The 14,185-nt window shown below is 39.0% G+C and overlaps 1 protein-coding gene across 1 annotated transcript in view; it reads right to left on the reverse strand.

Moving 5' to 3' along the window:
* The window catches only part of COL25A1 (collagen type XXV alpha 1 chain), a 494,071-nt gene that overhangs the window by 154,825 nt on the left and 325,061 nt on the right, over positions 1–14,185 (reverse strand). The window contains exons 6-7 of the mRNA XM_055587935.1: positions 10,928–10,954; positions 10,752–10,778 (exon numbers count right to left, since the gene is read on the reverse strand). Of these exons, the coding sequence (XP_055443910.1) occupies positions 10,752–10,778; positions 10,928–10,954 (54 nt within the window). The remainder of the gene's footprint in view (positions 1–10,751; positions 10,779–10,927; positions 10,955–14,185) is intronic.

The following is a 14,185-nucleotide window of genomic DNA, read 5'->3' on the forward strand; positions in this document are numbered from 1 at the left end:
AAGACGCACTTATTTTCATGTGTGCTCCCCAACTTTTTCAAGCTGATTCATAGAGGAATGGATCCTAGAGTTGAAAAAGGTCCTACAAGTGATCTGGAGGCAGCCTAACATTATGGAAAGAGGGAAGAACTTGATTTTCATGTTTGAGTTCCAGCATTGTCTTTTGGGAGGTGTGTGTGAAAGAACTAGAATCGGTCACTTAACCTGTGTGAGCTCAGTCTACATCAGAAAAAAAAAAAAATATATATATATATATATATATATATATATATATATCATATTAAAATCGGTGCTACTGGGACTTCTCTGGCAGTCCAATGGTTGAGACTTTGCCTTCTGGAGCAGTGGGTGGCAGGTTCAATCCTTGGTCGGGGAGTTGGGATCCCACATGCCTTGTGGCCAGAAAGTCAGGGCATAGAACAGAAGCAATGTTGTAACAGGTTCAATGGGGACTTTGAAGGTGGCCCATGTCAAAGAAAAAACAAAAAAATCTGTGCTACTAACTCACCATTGAGAATAAATGATGGAGTACATGGAAAATGCAGTTTGTGAGTAGGTAGGTTTAGTCGCTCAGTCATGTCTGACTCTTGAGAGCCCATGGACTGTAGCCCACCAGGCTCACAGGCAAGAAAACTAGAGTGGGTTGCATTTCCTTCTCCAGCGGATCTTTCCACCCAGAGATCGAACCTACATCTCCTGTATTGACAGGTGATTTTTTGCTGCTGAGTCACCAGGGAAGCCCCCAGAATTGTTGAAACACATGTCTTCATAGCTGCTGCTGCTGCTGCTGCTGCTGCTGCTGCTGCGTCGCTTCAGTCCAACTCTGTACGACCCCACAGACGGCAGCCCACCAGGTTCCGCCGTCCCTGGGATTCTCCAGGCAAGAACACTGGAGTGGGGTGCCATTTCCTTCTCCAGTGCATGTAAGTGAAAAGTGAAAGTGAAGTCGCTCAGTAAGTGTCTGACTCTTCGTGACCCCATGGACTGCAGCCTACCAGGCTCCTCCATGCATGGGATTTTCCAGGCAAGAGTACTGGAGTGGGTTGCCATCGTAGAGTGGCTGGCATATTTTAAGAACTCAATAAATAAATAATCCAGTCTTAGATATTTTGGTAACCCCAGCTTTTCCATATTGAGGTTGATGGCCATACCAACCACTTGATTGACAGGGAAGTAGCATGATCCACTAGGAGATGCACAAACCAGAGGCTGAGAGAGTTGGGTTTGAATCCCACTTCTATCACTTACAAATTGTGTGAACTGGACACGTTACTTTACCCTAGATTCTTCGTGTGAAACTTTAGGAGAATAATCAGCTATGACCTGTTGAGGGCTTATTATAGATTCTTCATACATACATTATTTTATTTAATCCTTCTCATAACCATGAAGACAGATAGTGGCAGAATTAGAACTGATCCCTATCCAGCCTGACCCCAGCCCATGTGGATATAATCAGCTCTCTCTATTGCATTCACTTTTCCTATTTTTCTTTGCTGATAACGTACTTTGCTGAACTGTAGTAAGGCTTAGAGATGATATGTATAATTTACCTAGAAAGATGTTCTGCAAGTTGCACAACTCTAAGTGATGAGCAATTACAACTGTTTCATGAGGTATTATTTCTCAGTCCAACTTTCGTTTGGCTTAGGAAACCCCCTACGACTCCCTTATGGTGGGTCTCCAATTTCTACTTGAACACAAAGTAAATGCTTAGCTTCGACAGTCTGTAAGACAGATCCCTGAGGATGAAATGAAGAAAATTGTGCATGAGTATGGTAACTGACAACATAAAAAAGCACCCTCCTGACCATACAGCCTAAAGGCCTAACTGCTGAAGTGCAATGTCTGACTGCAAAAACAAAGATTAATAGCAAATCTGTAATGACATCTCCCCAAGAATCAAGGAGGGAAGTGCAGTTCCAATGTCAGGATGCATTCATCTGTGGAAATCTAACTCTCAGTTTCTTGTAGAAGAAAACCAAATGATATCTATGGCTGTTACATTATACCTAAAACTGTAGGCTTGAAATTGGTTCAGTGTATACTGACAGAAAGCTCACGCCAAAAAAGTTAATCATTTCTTCTGCATTAAATCATATGCCATCAACAGCATTCAAAGACAGTCATCTTTCCTACCATTTACTTTTAACTTCTTGCAATCTGACTTTCACTCTCACCACTGAACAAAATGCACCTCCTTACTACCCCAGGACTCCAGAACACCAAGTCCAAAAGTTTTTTTTTTTTTTAATTGAAGGGTAATTGCTTTACAGAATTTTGTTGTTTTCTGCTAAATATCAACATGAATCAGCCATAGGTATACATATGTCCCCTCCCTCTGAACCTCCATCCCACCTCCCTCCCCATCCTACCCCTCTAGCCCCTGGTTGTTGTGGTTTTTTTTTTTTTTTTTTAATAGCTCTCATCTCTGTGGCTTTTTTTTTTTTTTTAATTACAAACAGTCTGATAGCCACTTTTTAAAAAGTAATTTGGCCTTATTGTTCAAACATTGCAGTGCTGTGGTTTTCCCTTTGAATGCTCAGTTTCCTGAGTCTCCTTTTCATCCTACTCGCTCAATGTGGATATTTCTAAAATGCTTCTATCTTCCTTCTGTCACCCTTCATTTTTCTCCTCCTATGGTTTCAACTGTTACTCTGTGACAGTTTTGCTATGTTACTGTTCTTTCCAGTTGCAACACCACTTCAGACTTTTAGTCTCATATTTCCAACTGTTCGCTACACTATTCCAATGGAGTAATTCATCAAGATCCCAAATTCAACATAACTAAGATTCAGCTTATCATTTATTCCCTGACTCTCTTCTGGCCAATTTTATCACGGAATCAAGCTGGAAACCTCAGCTCTATCTTTATCTTCATCACCCTCAGCTCCAACATCCAGTTTGCTACAAGACTGCTATTAAATTTTCATCTTGATATTTTTAATTTAATCCCTGATTACTTCTCTTCTTCTTTTTTAGAAAACTTAATATGGTCACAACTTTACCCATGATCACTGATTTTGGATGTAAATCCAGTGTGAGTCAAAATTTTCTCTCACTTTCTGCTTTAAGACTTTACTTTTGTCAAATTCTCCTCTACTAGTAATAATCCTGGTTTTCCCTTTCTGTCTGCCCAGGTTTTTGCTTGGTGCTTGTGGCAGACAAGATTGATGAGATGATGCAACTTTCCTTTCGAATTCTACTGCAAACATAGAGCTTTCTCCAATATTCTGGTCACTCTTTTGGAATATCTGCCTTGGCTTACCAACTTAGCCACACTCCACTGCTCATTATGGTACTGAGTTCTGCTCAGTGTGGCCCTGTACTTCCAATCACACCTGATGAGCCAGTCCATGCCCTCTACTCAGTTCTCCATTGAGGACTGGACATTATCCTTATAGCCCAGACTTTTGTGACCTTGACCAGATGACTGACATCATTTCCTGATCTACTTGGTCTCCTTCCTTTCAGTCTTTTCCAATTCCTTTCCATACTTAATACTATTACCATATAGATTTTCATAAGGAACATTTGGTAATTATACTGAATAGTCTAGTGGTAATATACAATAAATGTTATACTCAAAAATCTTCAATGGTTCCTTATTGCCCACCACACAAGACATTAAAAATGTTCTGCTACTCTGCTCTGCTAAGTCACTTCAGTCGTGTCCAACTCTGTGCGACCCCATAGACGGCGGCCCACCAGGCTCCCCCATCCCTGGGATTCTCCAGGCAAGAACACTGGAGTGGGTTGCCATTTCCTTCTCCAATGCATGAAAGTGTAAAGTGAAAAGTCACTCAGTCATGTCTGACTCTTAGCGACCCCATGGATTGCAGCCCACCAGGCTCCTCCGTCCATGGGACTCTCCAGGCAGGAGTACTGGAGTGGGCTATAATGTAACTTTAATAAAGGTTTTACAGACTTATATGGGTACAATTTTTCTATATTTAACTTATTTCCTTGGCAAATGGAATTTTTTCCTTAAATGAATACTGTCATTTCCTGCTTGTGTAATATTATTTGAACTATTTCTTCTTCTTGGAATGCTTATGTCTTGCTCTTCATTTAATCTTTTAATGATTACCCATTTATCAAGTCCTAGTTCAAATGCCATATTTTCTATAGTCTCCAGTGATTATTTAAAATGGAAGATGCAAACCAATACAATATTGTAAAGTTAAAAAATAAAATAAAATAAAAAATAAATAAAATAAAATACCACAAATAAAAAAAAATGGAAGATGCTTCACTGATCTAGCATGGCTTAGTATAGCTATTCAAGACATATAATCTACAACCACATAGTTTTCTTATTCAGGCACCCATGAGATCACCAGCTCCTTGAAGGCAGTAATGATGAAATAATATTTTCTTTTAACATTAAACAAATATTCATTTAGTTCTTATTGTCCTATGTGATGGAGGTATGAACTAGCCCTTATTCTCATGGAGTTTTTGTTTTAAAGAAGGGCAAGGACTGATGCTAAAGCTGAAGCTTCAATACTTTGGCCACTTGATGTGAAGAGCCGACTCCTTGGAAAAGACCCTGATGCTGGGAAAGACTGACAGCATGAGGAAAAGGAGACGACAGAGGATGAGGTGAGGATGGCATCATTGACTCAATGGACATGAGTTTGAGAAAACTCTGGGAGTGAAGGACAGGGAAACCTGGCATGTTACAGTCCATAGGGTCACGATGAGTCAGACAGAACTGAATGATTGAACAACAATGTTTTGCAGATGCCCTTCCTTAAAAAGAAGCAAGTAAATAAATAAACACAATAGGATAATCTCAGATTTACAATGAAGCTAAGAAGTTCTTCCCAAGGAGATATTTGAGAGGAAATCTCAATGATAAGAAAAACCCAATCACAAGAAGACCAGTAAAGAACAAATGGAAAGTCATCAAGTTGAGAGTGTGCTGTGTTTAAAGAACATGTGGATGGAGCATAGTGGGCGGAGATCAAGACAAGTAGGGAAGGGCAAGAGCAAAAAGGAGCCAAAGCAAAAATAACACCCAGTTGTGGATGTGACTGGTGATGGAAGTAAAATCCAATGCTATAAAGAGCAATACTGCATAGGAACCTGGAATGTTAGGTCCATGAATCAAGGCAATTTGGAAGTGGTCAGTCAAACAGGAGATGGCAAGAGTGAACATTGACATTCTAGGAATCAGCGAGCTAAAATGGACTGCAATGGGTGAATTTAACTCAGATGACTATTATATCTACTACTGTGGGCAAGAATCTCAGGAGAAATGGAGTAGCCATCATAATCAACAAAAGAGTCCAAAATGCAGCAATCTCAAAAATGACAGAATGATCTCTGTTCGCTTCTGAGGAAAACCATTCAATATCACAGTAATCAAAGTCTATGCCCTGACCAGTAATGCTGAAGAAGCTGAAATTGAATGGTTCTATGAAGACCTATGAGACCTTCTAGAACTAAAACCAAAAAGATGTCCTTTTCATTATAGGCGACTGGAATGCAAAAGTAGGAAGTCAAGAAATATCTGGAGTAACAGACAAATTTGGCCTTGGAGCACAGAATGAAGCAGGGCAAAGGTTAATAGAGTTTTGCCAAGAGAATGCACTGGTCATAGCAAATGCCCTCTTCCAACAACCCAAGACAAGACTCTACACATGGACATCACTAGATGGTCAATACCAAAATCAGATTGATTATATTCTTTACAGTCAAAGATGGAGAAGCTCTATACAGTCAGCAAAAACAAGACTGGGAGCTGACTGGGGCTCAGATCATGAACTCCTTATTGACAAATTCAGACTTAAATTGAAGAAAGTAGGGAAAACCACTAGACCATTCAGGTATGACCTAAATCAAATCCCTTATGATTATACAGTGGAAGTGAGAAATAGATTCAAGGGATTAGATCTGATAGACAGAGTGCCTGAAGAACTATGGACGGAGGTTCGTGACATTGTACAGGAGGCAGGGATCAAGACCACCCCCAAGGAAAAGAAATGCAAAAAGGCAAAATGGTTGTCTGAGGAGGCCTTACAAATAGCTGTGAATAGAAGAGAAACAAAAAGCAAAAGAGAAAAAGAAAGATATACCCATTTGAATGCAGAGTTCCAAAGAATAGCAAGGGGAGATAAGAAAGCCTTCCTCAGCAATCAACGCGAAGAAATAGAGGAAAACAACAGAATGGGAAAGTCTAGAGATCTCTTCAAGAAAATTAGAGATACCAAGGGAACATTTCATCCAAAGATGGGCACAATAAAGGACAGAAATGGTATGGACCTAACAGAAGCAGAAGATATAAAGAAGAGGTGGCAAAAATATACAGAAGAACTATACAAAAAAAGAACTTCACGACTCAGATAATCACAATGGTGTGATTACCAACCTAGAGCCAGACATCCTGGAACGTGAAGTCAAGTGGGCCTTAGGATGCATCACTATGAACAGAGCTAGTGGAGGTGATGGAATTCCAGCTTAGCTATTTCAAATCCTAAAAGATGATGCTGTGAAAGTGCTGCACTCAATATGCCAGCAAATTTGGAAAACACAGCAGTGGCCACAGGACTGGAAAAGGCCAGTTTTCACTCCAATCCAAAAGAAAGGCAATGCCAAAGAATGCTCAAACTACTGCACAATTGCACTCATCTCACATGCTAGTAAAATAATGCTCAAAATTCAACAGTACATGAACTGTGAACTTCCAGATGTTCAAGGTTGTTTTAGAAAAGGCAGAGGAACCGGAGATCAAATTGCCAACATCCGTTGGATGACTGAAAAAGCAAGAGAGTTCCAGAAAAACATCTACTTCTGCTTTACTGACTATGCCAAAGGCTTTGACTGTGTGGATCACAACAAACTGTGGAAAATTCTGAAAGAGGTGGGAATACCAGACCATCTGACCTGCCTTCTGAGAAACTTGTGTGCAGGTCAAGAAGCAACAGTTTAAACTGGACATGGAACAACAAACTGGTTCCAAATAGGAAAAGGAGTACATCAAGGCTGTATATTGCCATCCTGTTTATTTAACTTATATACAGAGTGAGTGAGTGAGAGAGTGAGTGAGTGAAGTTGCTCAGTCGTGTCCGACTCTTTGCAACCCCATAGACTATAGCCTACCAGGCTCCTCCGTCCATGGGATTTTCCAGGCAAGAGTACTGGAGTGGGTTGCCATTTCCTTCTCCAGAGGATCTTCCCGACCCAGGGATTGAACCCAGGTCTCCCACATTGCAGGCAGACGCTTTACCGTCTGAGCCACCAGGGAACATCATGAGAAATCCTGGACTGGAAGCACAAGCTGGAATCAAGATTGCTGGTAGAAATATCAGTAACCTCAGATATGCAGATGATACCACCCTTATGGCAGAAAGCGAAGAACTAAAGAGCCTCTTGATGAAAGTGAAAGAGGAGAGTGAAAAAGTTGGCTTAAAGCTCAACATTCAGAAAACTAAGATCATGACATCCGGTCCCATCACTTCATGGCAAATAGATGGGGAAACAGTGGAAACAGTAACAGACTTTATTTTTTGGGGCTCCAAAATCACCTAGATGGTGACTGCTGCCATGAAATTAAAAGATGCTTACTCCTTGGAAGGAAAGTTATGGCCAACCTAGACAACATGTTTAAAAGCAGAGATATTACTTTACCAACAAAGGTCCATCTAGTCAAAGCTATGTTTTTCCAGTAGTCATGTATGGATGTGAGAGTTGGACTATAAAGAAAGCTGAGCACTGAAGAATTGATGCTTTTGAACTGTTGTGTCAGAGAAGACTCTTGAGAGTCCCTTGGACTGCAATGAGATCTAACCAGTCCATCCTAAAGGAGATCAGTCCTGAATATTCATTCGAAGGGCTGATGCTGATGCTGAAACTCCCTTACTTTGGCCACCTGATGTGAAGAACTGATTCATTGGAAAAGACTCTGATGCTGGGAAAGATTGAGGTAGGAGGAAAAGGGGAAGACAGAAGATGAGATGCTTGGATGGCATCACCAACCTAATGGACACGAGTTTGAGTAAACTGCCAGGAGTTGGTGATGGATAAGGAGGTCTGGTGTGCTGCAGTCCATGGGGTCGCAAAGAGTTGGACATGACTGAGCGACTGAACTGAAGTGAACTGAAGGGCAAGATCTTGAAGGTCCATGGAGGCCAAGCAAAGTGGTTTTTAATATAAAGCATAAAATGGTTTCTGGTTGCTGTTTAGGAAATGCATTGTACAGGGTAAGAGCAGAAACAAAATCAATTGGAATAGTACAGTAGCGATGAAGAACTGAGAATAGGCTGAATTTGCTGATATTAGAAGAGAACGAGAGAAGTGGATACATTTGTAGTCTCTATAGTGTTAAGTATGGTACCTTGAGCATAGCAGACACTCAATATATATTGATAAATACATGTCCAAGTATTTCAAGATAGCTCTACTTTCTTAATATTTATTTTATCTTCGAATTTTTCCTTCTTTGATTCACATATTATGACCTATTATATTCCTGTCTGGCATTTGGGGAGCAAAAAAAAAAAAAGAGAGAGAGAACTTCACTTTCAAGAAAATAGCATACATCCCAGTGGAAAGTTAGATAACAAAGAATTAAAATAATGGAAGATCATATAGTTATGGAAAGAAATAAATTACTTGGAATGACGTTTGTTCAAAATTCAAAATTCTATGATAGGATGAAAATGGAAAGGATATTTAAATACAAAGATCTACATTTTTAAAAAGAGAGCCTCTGGCAGCATCGGCTGGAATAGTGTGCTCATAAAGAATATGGGAAATGTTGGTTTTCATTAAAATTAAAGACATGTCCAGTTCTAACTAACTTTGATTTTCCTGGAAATGTAAAATCTTCATTTTGCCATATGATATGTGAATTTTCTAATAAGTAGCTGACACTACTTATATTATAAATCTAAGATTGCTGAATGTGTCCTGCCTTGTTTCTAAATTAGGAATCTGAGAAAAGCCAGGCAATTCCATAAGTTTTCACGTGCACATTCATATATACTTCCCAGGACATTTAAATTTTATCCATAAAGATTCATCTTGCATTATGAATTCAATCGAAATTGTTTCAACCCAAAGCAAAATCCAGATGAAAATGGGATCCATTTTTGCCACTTTCCAGCTAAAATGCTAAGTGGCCCCTGAATTGTGTGAAACTTGGCCCCCGTCAGTGTGAAAATTGGCTGAAATCTGTATGAAAGGCAGTCTGGGTTCGTCAAAGTAGTTCATGAACTTTGGCCACACTTGCAAGGAACCTGGTCCAAGTCTTAGTTTGTAATGCAACATGAAACCAGGTGAATTTCACATGGTTTCAGGTTTCATCCTGAAAATTTGGCCTCGCTTTATAATCAATCATCACTTTTTGGAACGATGAAAGCCAACACACCTTTTTGAAAATGAGGGCTGTGTGCACACTGATGATAGCTAAGCTGTGAACCACCCTTTCATTTCCTTTGCCAAAAGAAGATTTAGAATAGAAACAGTTTCTCTCTTACCTGGAAAGGGCAAATCGAGTGATTTTGATATTGCATGTGGAAAGAAATGATACTCAGTGCATGGGAACATGCCACGAGAAAAAACTGCCACATACAGGGAAAGTGGCTACATTCTAATCATTGAAGGTTATGAGAATTTTATTCCATTCACATCCATGCTACTCATGATGTTAAATCCTTGACCATTAAGATGAAGTTTCAACTGGACATCAGACAGAAAAACTGCCATGAGAAACAGAATGCTCTGAAGCATAGTCATTATTTCTACATGAAGAAATGGCATAAGAATAGAAAGGAAAGTCAATCATACCATAATTTTCATCTAGTTTACTAAATAGGAGGAGTAAGACTACAAGCTTTTCAAGTTTTCATTGACTGTATCTTTCATGATACTGCAGTGTAAGTAAATTCCATAATTAATTTCACAGAGTGAATTTCACAAAGAAACCTACACAGTTCTGTTTTCAACCTGAAAGTTTTAAAAGTGCTTTTCCACTGTAAAAAATGACTCTCTTCAACCAAATACTCGCGTTTGTGCATAGTGACACGAGAAAATTGAGAGGTATGTCTGCACAGAGCCACTACATCATTGGAACAGTATGTCTGAACATTTGGGTAATAAGGCACAGATGTGAGGCAGAGGATTTGGCACTACCAAGGTAACAACAAAGCATTCACTACTGTGTTTTGATGGGTTAAAAAGCCACATTTGAGAAGAATAAAAGAATGCCCCTCCTCCCTGGAATGCTAAATGATATTATACCTTTTATCTGTTTAAAATTCTATAAAGAATAAGAAATTCAAATAACTATTATTCAAACTTTTGAAGAAAATATATAAAATGCATTAATATTTTCATCTATAATACAACATACTTATGCAATGGCACATAGAGTTTAACTGCAAAAAAAGCCAAACTCAATAGGAATCCACATGGCCTCTATGTTACAAAACCATGCATACTAATCTGAAGGACCCAATAGCCAATGGAAGGGTGGTTGTTGCTGACTTTTAGTTGTGATTCTGGCCCTTAATCAGAAGGGATCATTGTTGTAAAGTGTCCTATTTACAGGCATCAAGATAATGCAACAAGATATAAACATTAGTTATAATTAACGCTATTTCAGTTATAAGTAGTATGGTATTTTTGTTAGCCATTACTAAACTACATGACACAACATAGTTATGGGTCCAGGGCTACTTTAATTCAATGAATTTGGAACTAAAAACTAATTTTCTGCCCAGGAAAGGAAGAGAACAACTTACCCGAGGTCCCTGATCACCTTGTTCTCCCTGTAGAGTAGGAAAATGAGAAGATAGATAGTTTTTAGAATAAAGTCTGTAGATGATGCTCATTGAAAAGATCTAAATATAACATAGTATAAATCAGGCCAGTATGGATTTCCACTAACTTAATTTGTTTCTTCTATATACTTTCTTACCTTATCACCTTTTGGACCAGGAGGGCCCTGAAATAAGGAAAAAAGAAAGAGAAAAAAATTTTTTTAATGAATTTTAAAATATAGCTTGAATAGATCAGCTAGGGTTAGTCACAGATTCATGCAAAGGACACAGATTTGTACCTGTCAATGAGGTTTCTCAAGGAATTTTAGGTTCTAAAACTATAATTATATAAACAGGAAAGCATACATGTCATAAGTATATAAAATGCTTAATAAATTTTCACAAGCTAAACATATCTAATGCACATAGAATATAGCTAAAGAAACCCAAAATCTCCTGTTGCAATGTTTCCTTGTTCTTTCTCACCACCAATAATAATAACTATTCTGACCTCTGATAGAAGAGTTTACCTGTTTTTGTACTCTATATAAATGTACTTCTATAAATGGAATCATCCATTCAGTGTTTTAGCCTCTTTTGCTTAGCATGTGTGAAATTCATGCAAAATTTTGTGTGTAGTTGTAGATTGTTCTCACTACCTTATAATATCACTCTGTGTGAATAAACCATTATTTATTTATTTGTCCTACTATTGATATCCATTTGTTTCCAGAAGTTTTTAGGTCTTGGTTATTATAAATATGCTGCTATAAACGTCCTAGTGTATGTCTTTTGCTGAAAAACTGTATACATTTCTATTGGGCGTATATCTAGGAGTGGAATTTTTACATTACAGAGAATACATATGTTCAGATTATTAGTTAGTAGATACTGTCAAACAGTAATTCACTATGGCTGGAAGAAGCACAAGCTGGAATCAAGATTGCCAGGAGAAATATCAATAATCTCAGATATGCAGATGACACCACCCTTATGGCAGAAAATGAAGAGGGACTAAAAAGCCTCTTGATGAAGGTGAAAGAGGAGAGTGAAAAAGTTGGCTTAAAACTCAACATTCAGAAAACGAAGATCATGGCATCTGGCCCCATCACTTCATGGGAAATTGATGGGGAAACAGTGTCAGACTTTATTTTTTTGGGCTCCAAAATCACTGCAGATGGTGACTGCAGCCATGAAATTAAAAGACGCTTACTCCTTGGAAGAAAAGTTATGACCAACCTAGATAGCATATTGAAAAGCAGAGACATTATTTTGCCAACAAAGGTCCATCTAGTCAAGGCTATGGTTTTTCCTGTGGTCATGTATGGATGCGAGATTTGGACTGTGAAGAAAGCTGAGCGCCAGAGAATTGATGCTTTTGAAGTGTGGTGTTGGAGAAGACTCTTGAGAGTCCCTTGGACTGCAAGGAGATCCAACCAGTCCATTCTGAAGGAGATCAACCCTGGGATTTCTTTGGAAGGAATGATGCTAAAGCTGAAACTCCAGTACTTTGGCCACCTCATGCGAAGAGTTGACTCATTGGAAAAGACTCTGATGCTGGGAGGGATTAGGGGCAGGAGGAGAAGGGGATGACAGAGGATGAGATGGCTAGATGGCATCACTGACTCGATGGACATGAGTCTGGGTGAACTCAGGGAGTTGGTGATAGACAGGGAGGTCTGGTGTGCTGCGATTCATGGGGTCGCAAAGAGTCGGACACGACTGAGCGACTGAACTGAACGGAACTGATGGTTCTAACAATTAAACTTCCATCAGCAATGTATGAGAATTTTCAGTTCCCCTGTATCATCACCAATACTTGGTATTTTCCATCTTTTTCATTTTAGACATTCTGGTGGGAGGTATAGTGGTTTTATAGAGTGTTTTAATTTTTGTACTTCTCCAGTGATTAAGTTGAACTCTTTTTAATAAATGTATTGGCTGTTTTGGATCTTTATATCTTCTTCCATACAGTATTTATTCATATCATTTTCTATTGAGTTGTCCTATTATTTGCTAGAGTTCATCATATATTATACATTGGATAAATAGATTAGATAGATAAGAGCTCTTTACATATCTGAATATGAGTCTTTTGTCAGAAAAGAATATATTTATTACAAATATATTCTCCCACACTGCATATTGAGTTTACATTCTCTTAAAGGTGTTTTTGATGAATAGTTCTTAAATTCAATTTAGCATTTTTTATGTTTATAGTTATCTCTTTTAGTGTTCCACTTAAGAAATTTTTGCCTCTTCCAAGGTCATTTATATGATGTGAGGTCAAAGTCAAGATGCTTTTCTTTCCCATATGGCTATCAAATTAACCCAAAAGCATTCACTGAAAATGCCTCCTTTCCCCATCAAAGTACAATGTTATCTTTGTCATAAGTCAGATGATGGGCGGGTCTTTTGGTGATTTTTATTTTGTTGGCCAGTTGTCTATTATTCAGCCACACTGAGATTTTTTTACCTTTGAACAAAAATACTAGCAGGAAACATGAATTCTAGAGGCATCGATTTTTTTTCCCCTAGCTCTCAAAGTTTTTAAGAGCTAAAGATGCAGAGAGCTGATCATCGGAAAAGACCCTAATGCTGGGAAAGACTTAGGACAGGAGGAGAAGGGGACGACAGAGGATTAGATGGTTGGATAGCATCACCGACTCAATGGACATGAAGTCTGAGCAAGCTCTAGGAGATAGTGAAGGACAGGGAAGCATGGTGTGCTGCAGTCCATGGCGTCGCAAAGCACCGAACAGGACTGAGTGACTGAACAACAACAACAAAGACGAAGTCATGTCTCAGGACTCAGCCCACCAGAGGAAGTGGAGCATTTCAGCTACCTTCAGTCTCTCACCATCCTCCTTAGCAGGGTTGGGAGACACACACAAGTTAAGATGGGGGTAAAGCCAAAATCCTAGCAAAGTGTCCCTCCCAAGGTCCCATGAAGACTGCTGTCTCATTTCAGGTGGGAATGTAAGAATGCTCTACCTACCAAAAGATATACTGCTAAACATGAGTTACAGAGGAGCTGTGCCAAATTTCCACTCTGCAGCACTTCTGGCAACAGCTGTAAGGTTAGCATGACATTAACAAGAACATCATGTCTTCTCTTTTGTACATTTTGCCATCAACAAAGGACTTTCACCTGTTACTACATTTACTCTTCTCCCAATCTAATGAGGAAAGTATCATGATATTCCTGTTACAGATTCCAAAAATAAAACTTGAAGATTATCAAGGTTGGGTCTCTTGTAAGTGAGGTGGCCAGGACCATAAGCTAGTCTTGTGTGGCTTTAAAAGCAGTGGATTAGGGTGCTAAGTGTTGGGATGCAGCTCTAGAACTCGATTCTCAGAAAACCTAATGGGTGCCTGCTTTCACTAGATGCTCTCTTGAATGCCTCCCAATTGCC

This window comes from Bubalus kerabau, chromosome 7, assembly GCF_029407905.1.
Source record: "Bubalus kerabau isolate K-KA32 ecotype Philippines breed swamp buffalo chromosome 7, PCC_UOA_SB_1v2, whole genome shotgun sequence".
Taxonomy (NCBI): domain Eukaryota; kingdom Metazoa; phylum Chordata; class Mammalia; order Artiodactyla; family Bovidae; genus Bubalus; species Bubalus kerabau.